This window comes from Mustela lutreola, chromosome 10 (genome assembly GCF_030435805.1).
Source record: "Mustela lutreola isolate mMusLut2 chromosome 10, mMusLut2.pri, whole genome shotgun sequence".
Lineage (NCBI taxonomy): Eukaryota > Metazoa > Chordata > Mammalia > Carnivora > Mustelidae > Mustela > Mustela lutreola.
The window spans coordinates 21278715-21295814 of record NC_081299.1 but is presented as its reverse complement, the minus strand read 5'-3'; the positions used below and the strand labels follow the sequence as shown (position 1 = coordinate 21295814).

Sequence of the window (17100 nt, the reverse complement as noted above, 5' to 3'; positions counted from 1 at the left end):
AGAGACCTGCCCAAAGTCACACAGCAATGAAGTGAAGGACAGAGTCAAGCCCATATTCCATCTCCTAGCTTGGGATTTATTCCAAGAGGAGATTCTGGAAGGTGAGCTCCAGCAGATGGATGTTACCTGCATCACCACCTACCAAGGGACTCCACCCCCGTGACCCAAAGTTTCTGGCCGGAAGGCCCAGGCCAGTGCCACCCAGGGATCTTCCTTTCCTCCCAGACTGTGCCCCTCTCTTGGGTGCCTGGAAGGGCAAGGCTTGGGGAGGACAAAAGGGGACAGCTATGTATAAAGTACTTGCAGAGAAGATGTCCTCTTGAAAATGCCTTTTCCAGGGTACACTGTCCCATCTTCTGAAACTCAAGGAGATGGTTATGAAACAAAGTCCTTGCTCCTGACCCGCCTACAGTATTAAGAGATGTGGGTCAGAGCGGGTATAACCTAAAAGGCTCAATCGCATTAAAAGCTCCACATTTCAGCCATTTACTCTGCACCAGGCACTTCATCATCCGCTTGGTTGAATGACAACTGTGGGCCAGCCACAGTGCCATTTGCTGGGAACATTTGTGACACCAAACAGACAAGCCTTTTTGTAAATCTTCACAACTTCTTGTGATTGTTGTCCTCCACAACCGAGAAAAGGGGCTTCCAGAGTGAAGTGACTGGCCCAAGGTCATACAGCACAGTCCTAGCAGGCAGATGAAAAATTATAGAACAAGCAAGGCTTCCAAGGGAGAGAGGGAATGGATGGGGAGAGGGCCCCGCTAAGGTCACAGCGATTCCTTGGGAGGTGTCTGACGCCAAAATGATGAGGCATAGAACCCACCACCGGGAAGGCTCAGTCCCGGACTATGAGCTGGACACAGGAGTCTCCCTGGTGCCCTCTGTGCCATCAGTTTCCTCGTGGGAGGCAGGAGGAAAAGAGCAGAGGAAGTGCACTTGACAGATCTAAGACGTGATCCTAGCTGGCCCAGCCATGGACACACTCTGTGGTCTTGGACAGGCCATTCCCCTGAGCCTTGGGGTCCTCATCCATAAAGTAGGGGTAATAATTATAATAGTGCCTGCCTCAGAGTCATGCTGCAAAGATTAAGTAAATTACCATGTAAAGTGCTTAGAACAAAGGGGGGTGCTGTGTATCACATACAAGTATTACCACAGTGGGGCTCATGGCCAGCGCCAGGGATGGGGCTGGAACCTGGGCAATCCCCAGCTCTAGCGCTTGACCAGGTCAGGATAAGTGATGCCTCTCCCCAGCCCCTCAGGGACCCATTCTGAACTCCCCAGCCACCTGCTGCCAGATCCTCACCCCAGTTCCTCTAGTCTCCCAGCATCTGTAAACTCGGAGCTGGGCTCCCTCCCTGGAGCTGTCTGCACTGTGTGCTCGTGCCCAGGAATGAAGTGAAGGAGAATAAATAAATACATAAATGAGAAGAGAAAGTTGTGTATAGTGTTTCGCGTGTGAGTGCCGGGACCATGACCTTGGGGGTGGGGGGAGCGTTACTTCCTAGGGGCTCTGAAGCCTCTGAGCTGGTTCCCAGCCTGGATCTGTAGTAGGTCCAGTGGGAGAAGGCAGCCAGAGGCCAGCTGAGGCTCTGCCATTGAAAATAGATGGGCTGGCCTTTGGGCAGAGGTCTAGTAGGGGATTAGCCTGGACTGTGGCTCTTCCAAGTTCTCTCCAGACAGTAGTGGCTTTCTCCACCTTGAGGAACATTTCAAATTCCAAGCTAAGCAGGTCTCCTTAGCTCCCCACTATCGTCACAGAATAACTCTGTATTCACTGGCCTACTAGTTGTCAGGCACTTTGGTAGGAACCTCAATTGCCACATCTCTAGCCTTCAGATGGGACTCTTGGAGGTGAAATGACCAGCCTGAGATCCCACTGCTAGCAAGCAGCCAAGAACCCAGCAAAATCAGGACACTTATCAGAGATGAAACCTCAGAGACTGACCCATTCCCTTGTCTTAGATCTAACAGAAAAGCAAAGCTCAGAGAGGGCAACCCCCTTGCCTAGGTCACACCGCTGGTTAGCTTCAGTGCTGAGATTTGAATCCAGATTTGGGGCTTCCCAAGCCATGTAGGAAACTGAACTTGAAGGCTCTGCTTTATTCTCATCACCCTCCTGCCCTCCCCACCACCAACCTCTCTTATATGACACTTGACATTATCCATCACTCCCTCCCCGCTGGGAACGCCCTCCTCCTCCAGTTTCTATGGCAGCACATTCTCCCCAACCTCCTCCTGCTTCTCCAGCAGCATCTCACTCTCCGCGCTGTGACTCCTGAGCCTAGAAAGCAAGGGGATCTTCAGGCTGGGTCCCCGGGCTCTTCTCTCTGTATTGCTGCCCCGAAAGTTCATCTGCTTTTCCCTCTGGGTCTCCAGTTCTGACATTGTGCTGCAGCAGACCTCCTAATGACAGCTATTTGCCATGTGCTGAGAGCTGACCTATGATCTGTACCCTATCTGTAAATGAACTCATTAAGTCCTCACAGCAAGCCCATGAAGGAAGTCCGTTCTACAGATGAGGAAACTGAGGCACAGTGAGGGAAACCCAAATCTTGACTCCAGCTTTCACCGCTACTTCTGTCCCCACAAGAAAAGCCAGGAAATTGTAGGACATTTTGAAACTGGAGGCAAAAGCTTGCCCCCACCTCCTGAAGAGAGAGGAGTGGAAACGGGGGGGGGGGGTGGAATCAGAACCTACTTCACGGTTCTGAGAGCCCTGTGATGATCTAGAATTACACTGTCAATTTGGAGCTTTAAAATGTATCACACACAGTACATTTTGAAATGTGAAGGTTTGGAGAGCTACAGGAGGAACAAAAGTTCATGCAAAATTGCCCTTTTCCTTCAGATTTTTCCTGGTTTTAAATCTTCAAAAATCCTCATTCCAGAGTTCCAGCAATTAAGGCTCTTCTGTATCAATGATCCCTGGAATTTACCAGGAACTCAGACCCTGAAGTCCTACTGACCTGAGTTCTGCTGCCACCATAGGCTCTGTGACTTAGGGGTCAGTGGCTTGATCTCTGAGCCTGTGGTCTAAAATAAGGGTAACAGGGGCACCTGGGTGGCTCAGTTGGTTAGGCAGCTGCCTTCGGCTCAGGTCATGATCCCGGCGCCCTGGGATCGAGTCCCGCATTGGGCTTCTTGCTGGGCAGGGAGCCTGCTTCTCCCTCTGCCTCTGCCTGCCATTCTGTCTGCTTGTGCTCGCTCTCTCTCCCTCTCTCTCTCTCTCTCTGACAAATAAATAAATAAATAATATTTAAAAATAAAAATAAAAATAAAATAAGGGTAACAGTACCTCCCCTGGGCTCTCACGAGGCTCGAAGGGACGATGTGCACGAAGCGCTTAGCACAGAGCCTGACACTCAAAATTGCTCTCAGTTAAGCCCCAAACTCCAGATGTGGACAGCTTTTTTCGGGTTTGCCAAGCACCTCAACATTTCCATGCTCTTGCACACACTGTTCCCTCTTCTTGGTGGCCAACCCCTACATATCCTTTAAGCCCCTCTCTTTTCCACCCCTTCTAGAATGTCTATGGATGTGTCTCAGTAAAAAGCTAGAAAACACACTTCCCCAAGACACCCTCCCTGGGGCTTCCTTTCATTGCACACATCACACGCAGATGATGCTCTGCGGACACCTTGTCTCCCAGCCTGGGCATGAACTTTCTGAGGGCCGGGCTGTATCTGACTTATTTCCGAGTCCCAGTCCCTAGGGTGCACAGCCTGGCATCAAGTTGATTTTGGTACAAATTCACTTTACCTTAAATGCACGTGGTTTGGACCCAGCCTCTGTGGACCCTGGGACACATTTATGTATGAGAAGTAGTAAAAACCAGTCAGATTTGTTATAGCCATGGGAGACGGCAGGCGCAGATCCAGGGAAGGAGAGTTGAAGGGGACAGAGTCCTTGCAGAGAGAATCAACAGGCCTGGATCCAATGTCAACTTCTTCAGACGTCTTCCCTAGTCCCTAAATTGTCCCCGATCTCTGACATCTCCCCAAGACGGGGGTCCCACATGAAAAGGAGTGTCCAGGAGGGTCCCCTGCCTTGCTGATACACCCCCCTCCCATTCAGACACAGAAGTCTCCAGGGGCACTGGGCACTGCCCTACATCTTCCAAAGTGCTACTGAAGCCATTGCCTGGAGGAAGCAAATTCCAGGTCTGGGGTTTTCTGGGGTCCACACCCCAAGAGGGGAGCTGTGCTTTGTCAACTAAGGGTATCCCTATCCCTAAGGTGCCCAGCACCCATCCTGGTGCCTAAGCCCTCAACCTCCTGAACGCTAGATCAGCCCCTGCTGGAGTGACAGTCTCCCAGACAAGAGAAAGGCTTTTGTTCCAAGGAAATGACTGTCAAAGGGAGAAGAGGTATCTTTTTTTTTTTTTTTTTTTTTTTTGTGGTTTGAGACAAAGACGTCAATTTCTCACCATCTGTCCCAAAAAGGGAAGAAAATTAATTTGTTTCTACAAGGATGTCAGCTCACTGCTTCAATAGGGAGTCAGGGGTGTGGGACTGAGGCAGTGTCTGTGGTGGGGAGGGGGCGGGGAGAGGAGGTGAAGCAGGGGGGAGGCACAGGGAACAAGGACAGACCCTGATAGGAGAGCAAAGATCTGGGAGTGCCTGAATAAAATGCCAAACACATGAAGAGAAAAACTCCTATCAGTTAGGAAAGCCTTCTTCCTCCCAGTTCCTTCAGAGACAGGCTCCTGTGTGGGCAGTTCCAGCTGCCTGTAAACACTGGACACGTCCAGGTGTTGGGAGAAGGAGGAGGATCTCCTGGAGGTTCTTCTTAGAGACCCAAGATGGGCAGGAAGAAAAGTCCACACTGGTCCTTCAGATGCCCCCACCCAGTCCCAGTTGCCACTTACCATGCATGGGGCTCTTGCTAGCATTGTCTTCTGTCCTCCAGCACCTGGACAGAGAAATCAGGCCCCTGGGGACCCCCCAAAGCGTCTGCCCCCCAGCTTGAGGACCTACTGTCTACAAAGAAGTTCCCCAGCCTCGCCTCTGCCTCTGCCCAGCCCCCAACCCTTGGCACAGAGGCCACCTGGCAGCTCTGGTTTTGGAGCTGCCAGACCTCCCTCCTCCTTCTGAGCCCCATAGAACCCAGAGCTGGGGATCCTACCCCAGCTGAGGGCCTGTCCTGCTATCCTAGCCTGAAGGTGCTGGCCCTGCTCCACTGTCCTGTCCCAAGCCCCACTGGCATAAAGTGCGGGAAACACGACATCCATGCTGAGGCCATTCCAAGAAAACGACTGTCAAGGGCAGAAAAGGCATACTGTTTCTCTCTCCCTCTCGATTTTATTTTCTATTTATGACGACAGTCCAGTTGGACCTGGACCTCAGCAACCCCGCCTCTGGCTACAACTCGGGGCTGGGACTCTACCCCAAGATTGAGGCCGCCATCCCCTGCACACAGCCTATCTCGTGGCGCTAGCCTACCTCGTGGCCCAGTCTTGAGCTGTCGCCGCTTGGCTGACCTGTCCCTCCCTCTCGCCCCCAAAAGAGGACCACCCCCCACCAGAGAGAGACCCAGTCTTGCAGCCCTGTTCTCAAGCCTAGGTCTCCACCAAGGCCCCCTGAGTCCTGGGTGGGTCCTTGGCTTTTTCAGGTCCCAGGCCAGCAAGGCCGGCTCTGGCTAGTACCCGAGGCTGTCCCAAGGTTGAGGCTGGCCCGCCGCAGAGGTTCCGTCTAGCGGTCGGGTCCCAGAGCCACAGGCCCCACTCCCCTAGAGTCCTAGCTAGCTTCCGGCACCCGACCCAAAACCTCCGACCGCACCAGCCGCCCAAAGGCCCCGCCCCTCGCCCCGCCCCAGCCCGGAGGCCCGCCCCTCCGCAGGGGCCCCGCCTCTCGGCCTCCGCCAGGCTCCCGCTCGACCCGGTTCTCCAAAACAGGGGCGCCTTCGGCCCCACTCCGCGTCGCGGCCCCGCCCCCTGCGGGCCCCGGGTGCCGGCCAGGTCACCCCGGAGGGGCGCTAGGCGGGCCGGGCCGGCGCGGTTTAGGCGGCGGCGCCCCCGCCGGGACCGTCGGACGGGGTGCAGGCGGTGACCCGTTCACGGGCCGTGGTCTCGCGGGCGCGGCTGAAGCTGCCGGGCTCCGGGCGGCCGCAGGGCGTGCGGCAGAGCTGGCGGAAACAGCGCTTGAAGTTCTCGTCGAGGAAGGCGTAGAGCACGGGGTTGAGGCTGCTGTTGGCGTAGCCGAGCGCGATGCACAGGTGCAGCGCGGCCACCACCAGCGGGTCGCGGCGGTCGATGCCCACCAGCGTCCAGACGATGACGAAGATGTGGATGGGCGCCCAGCACACCACGAAGGCGCCCACCACCACCAGCACCATGCGCGTGATGCGCCGCAGGCTGCGGTCCTTCTCCTTGGAGCCCGACAGCAGGCGCACACTGCGCAGGCGCAGCAGCATCAGGCCGTAGCACACGGTGATGATGAGGATGGGCACGACGAAGGCGAAGAGGAACACGCAGATCTTGGTCACGGTATCCCAGTACCAGCTGGGGCTGGGGAACTGGAGCATGCACACCACAGCCCCGTCTGCGGGGGAAGCAAGGAAAGACAGCAGGTGAGGGGCGCGGGGGCAGAAGCGACCCCGCCTGCTTGCTACCCTTCTTGGCTCGGTCAAGTCCCACACCTCTTGGCCTTTGTTCAGGATGATTCTTCTGCCCGGAATGTCCTCCTACACTTCCGTACTTGGTGAACTCCTACTCATCCTTAAAGACCCCAGAGGGATTGGCTGTAATCTAGGAGGTCTCCTTTCTATATTTTCTTCCGATCCCTTTAGCAGCCTCTACATCCATGGACCACAGTAATGATATAATTTAGCCCAAACCCACCAAATGCCAGTCATTATGAGGCCTCAAAACATCCTACTCATTTCCAGATTAGTTCCAGTGAGGACAACACTGCTCAGACAGATCTAGAGAGTATGATGAGTTAAGGGCAGAACTTGGGCCCTACCAGCTGTGTGGTGTGACCCTGGGCAAACTGTTCAGCCTCCAGGAGAACTTCCATAAAGTGGAACTAATACGAGTATCTAAACCTCACAGGGTTGTGAGGATTCCACGGGCTCAGGCATGTGAAACATTTAGCACAGTGGGGGGTGCGGGGGTTCAAGCTCTTGGTGCACTCACAGGAGAGGGGGAGAAGATACATTTAGGAGTCCAGAAGTCAAGGCTAGAGCCAGGGAGACAAAGCCCAGCTTAATGGCAAGAAGAACTTTCTGACTGCAGAATTTGTCCAGAGGCGCACCCAGAATGGAATGAGCTCCCTGTTCCTGGAGTGTGGGTGTAGGCTGGACGAGCACCTTAGGGATGTTTCTGGATTCAGACACAGGCCTGAAACTGACCTGGGGAACTCCCAAGGTCTCTTAGAACCTTGGGTTTTGAGGAGCCAGGCAGTGAACTTGGTGCCTGAGAGTTGTAGGAAGGGTACTGGGGATCCACACAGTGGGTCCTCCGGACAGCAGGATGGCAGGACCCCCAGGGCTGACTGAGTCCAAGGACTTCCTTAAGCAGATGGCAGAACAAGGTTCAGAGAGGAACAGCATTTTTCCAAGGTCACACAGCAAGTTACATACAGAACCAACAAGTGCTGAGTTGGGGAGTGTGTGCAGGGGATGGAGCGTGCAGTGAGGAGGCCCATCTGGTCTGGCCCCCAGCAGGGCTGCAGTTAATGGCCCATAAACTGAAGGCTGACAGCGAGGAATGGAGCCCAGCTGCTGAGTCAAGACCAACTGCATGGCAGCTGTGTGAGGGCACCTGGGGCTCTGCCTCTGCGGGGGTTAAGGGTGGTCAAAACGCCTCCCCCCAGGCCTACTCCCCTTCCATCCACAGCACCGACCCTCTGCAATCCTCCACCTCAGCGGCCAACAGGAGTAAGAGGCGTGAGGGCACTAGGTCAGAATCGAGGGTTGTAGGTCAAATTCCACCAAAAGCCTGCTTGTGACCCTAAGTAAACCACCTGACCTCTCTGATTCTGGAAGTTCTTACGGTCAAATAAAGGTAGGAGTCCCTTGTCTTAAGTATTTTACACATATAGTCTCCTTTAAACTTCTCAACACTCCATGATACTGTGTGGCTCGGAGAGGTCAATGGCCCGTGTCACTGGCAGCCTGCTATATGACCTGTCCCGCTTCCTTATGTCAAGCTGGGACAATGTAACCGGCCATCACTAGGAAGCAATGGGCCATAACATTTCAAGGCTGGCCATGCTCTCATCACTTCTTCTCCGTACTCATCTGCTGGCCAGATGCCAGCAGGGGAGGATTCCAAAGCCACCACGTGGTGCCCGGTTCCCTGAAGAACTGTGGAATCGAGCTCCTCCTCCAGCTCACGTTCGATGGTGACGTGAGGAATAAATCTCCGTACTGTTCAGCACTGAACTCCGGAGATGGCTTGTTACAGCTGCTGCTCTGACTGACACACGCAGCTACTATGTTAGTGACCATTCTCACTCTGAGGACACGTACCTGTCACTCTCTGCAGGCTATTCTCTAGGGCCTTGCCTTGGTCAGCTGGGCCAGTGGTTTTCACATTGGGGTGGAAGGGCATTTGGGCTGAGACCGCAGATCTTATGGCCTCCATGGCTCACTGGTCAGGGACACTCTCGCCCTAATGGCCTCTGTCTATCTCCCTTTAAGTCAGTCATCTCCACACACTCCTGGCCAGGGGCTGCATACCCACAGCCCGCCTCTCCACAACCCCATTCATACATTTCCTTTGACCAGCAACCCATCTGCCTGTTGCTGAATCATTCATCCTCACAACAACTGTTTACACTCCATTGGCTGACTCCCCACACTCTCACTGGTCGGGAATGCACACCTCCCGCAGGGGCCCCCCATGCTGAACCCGGGGAGTCAGTGGCCTGTACCACAGCTTCCGCACTCACTCACCCCGGGGGCGGGTCACAGCCATGACCATGATGGGGACACCCACACCCGAGGCCAGGACCCAGATGCAGATGTTGATCAGCTTGGCCTTGGCGGGCGTGCGGAAATCCAGGGCCTTGACAGGGTGACAGACGGCAATGTAGCGGTCGACGCTCATCATGGTGAGGGTGAAGATGCTGGTGAACATGTTGTAGTAGTCGATGGAGAGCACAGCCTTACAGAGCAGCTCCCCAAAGGGCCATGTCTCCATCAGGTACTTAGCACTCTGGAAGGGCAACGTGCTGGTGGCCAGTGCATCCGCCAAGGCCAGGTTGAAGATGTAGATGTTGGTGGCTGTCTTCATCTTAGTGTACCTTCAAAACAAGCATGTGTGTAATTGTTTCCATTCAACAGATTTCAGTTTCACTTAAGATTCAGGGAGTGGGGGGCACCTGGGTGGCTCAGTGGGTTAAAGTCTCTGCCTTCGGCTCAGGTCATGATCGATCCTGGGATTGAGCCCTGCATCGGGCTCTCTGCTCAGCAAGGAGCGTGCTTCCTCCTCTCTCTCTGCCTGTCTCTCTGCCTACTTGTGATCTCCATCAAATAAATAAATAAAATCTTTAAAAAATAAAAAATAAAATAAAAATTAAAAAAAAAATATTCAGGGAGAAGAAATGATTTGCCCAAGGTCATGCTAAAGGTGAGGGGCAGAGGTGGGACTAGAACCCGGAACCACCTGACTCCACATCACCCTCTTTTCACTATAACAGATGCAAAAGGATTTCTCTGGCTGTAGCTGACTTTGGCAGAAGGTATTTTAGGAAAAGCCCTTCCTCTTCTGAGGGGTACTAAGCAACATGGTTAAAAAAAAAAAAAAAAAAAAAAAAAAAACCTGGGCTCCAGAGGAAAACAGGTCTAGGTTCTAACCCCGCTTCTCCTAGTTATTGACTGAGGGACGAGGGGCCAGTAATGTGAACTCTCTAAGCATCAGTATCTATAACTGTAAAGAAAAAAAGAGGGGGGGTGGTGATGTGAAATGTAACGGGATGATCTACTTAGCCCTGAGCCCAAAGCCCTGGCAAGTGCTCAGTATATGACAGTTACTATTCTTCATCTATGAAGGATGAAGCTGGGGACTAGACCAGAGTGACCTGAGCCTCTGGCTTCTGCCACTGATCTTTGGGAAATACGACTGGCTAGCTCTGAGGAAGGGACTCTGCCTAGCAGACTGGGTGAGGCCTCTGTGGAGGGCCAGGGCTCCCAGTTCTTCCTGTGGTCCCATCCAGACCTTCTCATCCCCAGGCAGCTGGACTCACATTCAACCCAGGGCATGAGCCCAGGTATCCAAGCCAGATGTGTGCAACTGAGCCCCCCTCCACCTGAAACACCCCTCCATGCCAGACTCTGCTTTGCAGCCTCCTGCACCACACTAGCCCCCTGCTGGGCTATAATGTCTGTCATGGTCCCCCTCTGTACCGGGCCTGCGCTGGGCAGCAGACAGCCTGGAAGAGGCTCCATACACAGAGACACACTGTCCCGGTGCAGCGTGATCACCGCAGGAACATACAGGTATATCAAGGGGGAACAAGGACTGCTTTCATGCCCCTAGAGTGATGTGAGAAACCCAGAGAAGGGCTGCATGAGTGACTCCTCAAATTTCTGAGCAGGAGGAGCCCTGAGAGATTGAGGGAAAATGATTTTATGGAAGTGTGGTCCAAGGACTCCCTTCAGAATTCCTGGAATAGGAGACTCGTAGACCTACTAAATCTTACCTACATGGGGCTTGAACTCATGACCCCGAGATCAAAAGTCACATGGTCTACTGACAGAGCCATCCAGGCGCCCTGGAAATCTTCATCTTTAACAAGCACCACCCCCAAATGACTCTTAAAGGCTCTAAAGTTTGAGAAGCACGATGTGGCCTAGAGCCCATAGAGAAAAGACAGGAAAACTGAAGCCCATGGAGGTGGTGACATGACTCACCCAAGGTCACACAGCGGCAGAGCCAAGGCAAGAACTTAGACCTCCTGACTCCTGGACCAGTGCTCTTTCCCCACTCTACCCCCAGGGTGGAACCACACCGCATGCCTCCCCCGCTCTGGAAACCCTGTTCTACCACACCCAGGCTTGGACCCCCGTGCGAACTGATGATGGCACACCGAGTGCCCTCTATGTGCTCTGAATGACGGAACGAATCCACACCAGCTAGGGCTGCTCCTTCACGAAGGGACTGATTTTTTTTTTTTTTTTTTTTTTTTTGGATTCATGCATTGTCCTCCAGGGCCAGCATCATCTGTCCCACTCCCTCCCCAAATAACTGTCATTTGTCCTGGGGCTGGAGAAGCAAAAAGTTTTGCTTGGCGACAGCAGAATTTCAAGTCTTGGGAAGTCTGTCTTCCGCGGGGTGCGGGATCACAGCTGTGTGGGAGGCGGTCTCAAGCCCACAGCTGACTCGTCTAATTTCGCTTCTTTTACGCAGAACAATTAGAGGCTGTTCTTTGCCTGCTATTTTGATTTGTGAGGATCCTTCAATTCCCAGAGGGGGCTGGGATGCTGGGAAGCGGGTGATGAAGCTGCTGTCGCTGGTCCAGGCGGCCTGAGAGGCACCGCACTGACGGCTGGGCAGAGCCCCAGAGGCTCCCTCCTAAAAAGCCAGCCCATCCCCCCACATCCCCAGCTAAAGGGCTGCCAAGCCTGGCCCTACTGGCCTCCTCAGACAAATCAGGCCGCTCTCCTGCTCTCAACCCACCAGTGGCTCCCTGAGGTTCTCTCCCTATTCCATGAATTGGTCCCAAAACTTTCCCCTTGATGGATGGGCCCCGCCCCCGCCCCCCCCACGATGGACTTCTTTGCTGTGCCTTGGCATATCAAGCCTACTCCCACCTCAGGTCCTCCGGGCCGCTATTCCTTCTGCCCGGAACCCCACATTTTGCATGGCTTGTTCCTTCTCTTAAGTCAGGGCTCTATTCAAATGTCACCTTCTCAGGGAGCCCACAGCTGGCCACCCTATGTAGAGTATCCCTCCCCCTCATCTCTCTGTCTCAAGTTGATGCATTTTTCTTTACAGCATGAGCCACCATCTGACTTTTACTTTTTTTCCTCCACATTTGTCTCTCTTGCTCATGTATGATCCCCGAAGGCAGGGGGATCGGTCCCTCTTGTTCCCTGCTAAATGGCTGGGATTTACCAATAGCGCCTGGAAAATGGCAGGCCCTTGACAGACACTTGTTAGAACCAGGTCTTAGTCCGGGGGCCTCATCAGCTCTCACGGAGACCACGCAGCCCCCTCTCTCCCCAACAATTCATCATCCAGGTAAGTCAGGGGGCCCACTACAAAAGTACATTTGCTCCGGATACTCTACTGCTTCCAGTTCTTCCACGGCTCCCCACCGCCATCTGGATGAAAATCAGACTCCTCAGACTGCCGATCCATCCGGGTGGCCTCCTTTCCCACAGGGCCTTCCATGCCCAGCCACATCCATGGTTCCTCAGATGTCTAGTCTAGCATGCCCTCCCTGCTATGGCCAGCCACTATAAGGGCTTGGTGGGAATCCTTTCAACACACACACACACACAGGATTTTATAAAGTGTTATTTCTGCCAATGTAATACAATTATATTGTGTAAAAAAAAAAAAAGTCATATAGTGTTATAATGAATACAGGTTACTCACTCCTCTTTCCTGCTCCCTAGAGGCCACCACTTTTAATATTTTTATTCTTCTGGTGATCATCTCCATAATTCTAAATAACACGTTTCTATGGCTATTTCTTAATTTTCCTAATTTATCAGTTTCACACAGTACGTGTTGAAGTTTGTATCAGGTAAGCCAGGCTACATGGCAGTAACAAATTAGCCCAAAATCTCAGTGGTTTCACGCTATAAAGGTTTCTTTCTCATCCTTGCAGAGTCCATGCAGCATCTCTGGGACTATATCCCATGAGGCAATGCCAGCCCCATTTCAATCTTGTGGTTCTGCCATCTTAACCCAAGGCCTCCTTGATCACCACAGGGGGAGAAGAGACAGCTGCAGGATCATCTCAGCTTCCTTCTAGAAGCAACACAGCATTTCCACCTAAAGCTTAAGGACTGGACTGGCCATGGCCCTGCTCCCAACTACAAGGGGTTAAGAAGTACAGTCTTCTATGTGCCCCGAAGCAAGAAGGACCAGGTATCAGTGAACATTAGTAATGTCTTCTACACACCCCCAATACAGTAGATGAGTATTAACTCTTATACTACCCAGCTCCGCTTCCTTTCTCCATCCTTTCATAAGTTTAATTGCAACTGCCAAATTCTTAAATTAAATTTGGGGTTTCGGGGTGCCTGGGTGGCTCAGTGGGTTAAAGCCTCTGTCTTCGCCTTAGGTCATGATCTCAGGGTCCTGGGATCGAGCCCCACATCAGACTCTCTGCTCAGCGGGGAGCCTGCTTCTCCCTCTCTCTCTCCCTCTCTGCCTACTTGTGATCTCTGTCAAATAAATAAATAAAATCTTTAAAAATAAATAAATAAATTTGGGGGTTATACAGTCTTTCTTTTAGAGTTTACCTTCTTATGACTTTATATTGTCCATTGCTGAACCAAATGGTATACTATCATTACACTTATTTTCTGTACATATTTTTGTTTTTCCTGGAGTTAATAGTTGCCTTTTTTCCTCATTTGCTTAGTTCTACATACACATTGCTAAATCTCTGCAAACATTCTAGCAGATCTGTAAAATGCTTTTTCCACATAGTCACAGAGGCTATCAGCTCCCTTTGTGTTCCTAGTGTTTCACCTCCTGGAGCCTTCCTCTTCCCTTTCAATTTGGGACTGGTTGCTTTCTAGGCCACCTGCATACCTGTTCTATTATGTTGAAGAATCAGCTTCAAGTCTTTTCTCTCGGTCTATGCCCTCATTATGGTGAAACACATCCTCTAGTCACTTCCTAAGGAAGGGCACATAGGAAGCAAAATTTTTATATCTTTGCATGTCTGAGAATGTCTTTATTCTATGCTCACTTCTAATTTCCTTGACTATATATGGAATAGTATGTTGGAAATAATTTTCCACCAGAATTTTGAAGGCATGGCTCCCTCATCTTCTAGCTTTCAGTGCTGCCACTGAGCTATCTAAAACCATTCATGATGTATATATAATCCGTTCCCCCTACCTCCAAAACTTTTAGGATCTTCTCTTTATCCCTGGTATTCTGGCATTTTCTGATGATATGCCTTAGGATGGTTCTTTTTCATTTGTACTGGGCCCTCTCATTCCGAAGATTCATGTCCTTCAGTGTGAAATATCCTCACTTCATTTCTTTGATAATTAACTCCCCTCTGCTTTCTCTGGAATCCCTAGAAAATTGTCAGTCAGATATTGGGCTTCTTGATTGATCCTTTAATTTTCTTATCTTTTCCATTTTCCATCTCTTTGTCTTTTTGGTACATCCTCTGGGAAATTTCCTTTTCATTACCTCTCAACCTTTCTATTGACTTTTTTATTTTATATTGGCTCTCACATTTTATTTTCCCAGTGTCATTTCTTTTTCTTTTATTATTTCTTTTTTATATAGCATTTATTGCATCTTATTTCATGAATACAATATCTTCTCTTGTTTCTCTGAGGATACTAATAATTTTTGCTTTGTATTTTCTTCTGCTTTCTGCATTATCTATTTGCTTCAAACATTTGTTTGCTTGCTTACCCCCCCCCTTTTATCCTAGAGACTTCCTTCAAACATCTAGTGATATGAGACTAAACGTTGATTTTTTAAAAAATATTTTATTTATTTGAGAGAGAGTGAGAGATAGAGAGAGAGAGAAAGCATGAGAAGGGGGAGTGCCAGAGGGAGAAGCACACTCCCCACTGAGCAGGGAGCCCGATGCAGGGGTCCATCCCAGCCCAATCCCTGAGCTGAAGGCAGATGCTTAACTGACCGAGCCACCCAGGTGCCCCGTACAGGTTGATCTTTGAGTAAGGCACTAAATAAGTAAATGGCAGCCCTGTGTGTGTGTGTGTGTGTGTGTGTGTGTGTGTGTGTCTATGCACATGTGCACACATCAGTATGGGGGTCCTGTCAACTGGTGAGCCTCACAGTAGGGGAACTGGGCCAAAACTGAGCTTTTATACAGGGGAACATCCAAATATCAGTGCCAGCATGTGTTTTCTCTGGGGCCTTGAGAAAGAATCCTCCAACCTCCTGCTTAGGGAGCACACTTCCAGCTGTCAGGATTATGGTAGCAGAGCTGGAGGAGGGGTCTGTGGACGCCCCCACACCGCACTTTCCATTTGGTATCTCACTCTGACCCTTTCTGTGTCTGCTGCTCAGAGTTCTTCCAGGTTAACTTCTCAAGAGAAAAACCCTTAACCTCTTGCAGAGTAGAGGGTTAGTCACCTGATTGTGCAGCATAACAAGGGCGGGGGGGGGGGGGCTAAGGGTCTCAATGCTCCCTCTATAGATAATCCATCTTCTGCCCCTGTTTTCAGTTCCACACCTCACCCCTGCTCAGCCTGTTACTCTCCTTCAAATTGCTTTTCATCATCCAAATATGTGTTGACATCTCTTAAGGAACATAACCTGAGGCACAAGAGAGAGAAGTAATTTGCCCAAGGTCACATGACCAGTAAGTAGCAGCGCTGGTATTTAATTCAGGCTGTCTAGTGCCAACATGTGGTAATGACTTTGCTGTACTGCTCCTCAGTGCATGTTACCTCCCTTCCTGTCCCCACCCCGTCCCATAGTTAGTGAAAAAGTGAAGTAATGTGAATTTATTATTTGTTCACTCTTCCGACAGGTATTAATCAAGTATCTGGTATGTGCCAGGTGCTGAGTAAGGAATATAGGTGTGAAGATGACAGTCTAGTTTCTGGAAATTTATGGTCTTAGGGAGGGATCAGACTTTGAACAAACTGCTACACGAATTAATATAGAGTCACCCACTATTACTGCTTTACCATGAAGGAAAAGAACAGGGTAAAGTAATGGACACTACCCAGCAAGAGTGGGAGGGAGGTTTGTGGAAGGAATCTGGCTTATATCAGAAGGTCAACAATGGCTTTTCTGAGATGTGTGCTATGAACTGAATTATAAGAAGAGATATCTAGAAACTTGCTCCTCTCTCCCTCTCCTTCTCTCTTTTCTTGCCAAGTGAGGACAGAGCAAGAAAGTGGCAATCTAGAAGCCAGAAAGAGAGCTCTCATCAGAAATTGACCATGCTGGGGACGCCTGGGTGGCTCAGTTGGTTAGGCAGCTACCTTTGGCTCAGGTCATGATCCCAGCGTCCTGGGATCAAGTCCCACATTGGGCTCCTTGCTCGGCAGGGAGCCTGCTTCTCCCTCTGCCTCTGCCTGCCATTCTGTATGCCTGTGCTCGCTCTCTCTCCCTCTCTCTCTCTGACAAATAAATAAAATCTTTAAAAAAAAAAAAAAAGAAAAGAAATTGACCATGCTGGCACCTTGATCTTCTATATTTAGCCTCCAGAACTGTGAGAAAATGAATTTCTGTTGTTTAAGCCACTCAGTGTATGGTATTTTGTTATGGTGGTTTGAGCTAAGACAAGGTGACATTTCTACCAGGTTGGAAAGAATGAGGAAGAGCCAGCCATGTGAAGTTAAGGAGGTAGAGTATTTCAGGCAGAAAGAACAGCATGTGCAAAGACCCTGTGACAGGAAAGAGCTTAATGAGCTGCAGGGATGGTCAGACATTAAGTGTGACTAAGTGGCAGTAAGTCTGAGAAGCAGCAACAGAAGATGCAGCAGGGAGAAGTCAGCAAGGGTCAAATCATGCACAGCAAGAAGTCTGGATTTTATTCTGAGTGCAGCAGGAGGCCACTGGAGATTTTAAGCAAGGGACTGATGTGGTTTGATTTATGTATGTTTCATAAAAGATCACTATGACTACTGTGTAGAAGCGAGATGAAGGGAAGAATGAGGTTGGGTGAGAGACTGAACTTTCTGGAAAGATAAATCATTTACTGCCCCACCCCTCAAAACCCTACTGCTGATCTCTAATTTTTTTTTTCTATTTCAAAAAGTTGTAGATATGACCTTAGACCCTTGCCTTACACCATATAAAAAATTAACTCAAAATGGATGAAAGACCTAAATGTAAGAGGTAAGACTATAAAGCTCATAGAAGAAAACATTGGAGGAAAAGCTACATGGCAACGATTTCTTGGATATGACACTAAAAGCACAGGTAAACAAAAGAAAAACAGATAAACTGGACTATGT

At 50.6% G+C, this 17100-nt stretch overlaps 1 protein-coding gene across 1 annotated transcript in view; it reads right to left on the bottom strand.

Annotated features, from left to right (window-relative positions):
* Positions 1–3290: 3290 nt before the first annotated feature.
* OPRD1 (opioid receptor delta 1) overlaps positions 3291–17100 on the bottom strand; it is a 35879-nt gene continuing 22069 nt past the window's right edge. Inside the window, exons 2-3 of the mRNA XM_059137572.1 lie at positions 8908–9257; positions 3291–6548 (exon numbers count right to left, since the gene is read on the bottom strand). Coding sequence (XP_058993555.1) covers positions 6007–6548; positions 8908–9257 — 892 coding nt within the window. The 3' untranslated portion in view covers positions 3291–6006. The remainder of the gene's footprint in view (positions 6549–8907; positions 9258–17100) is intronic.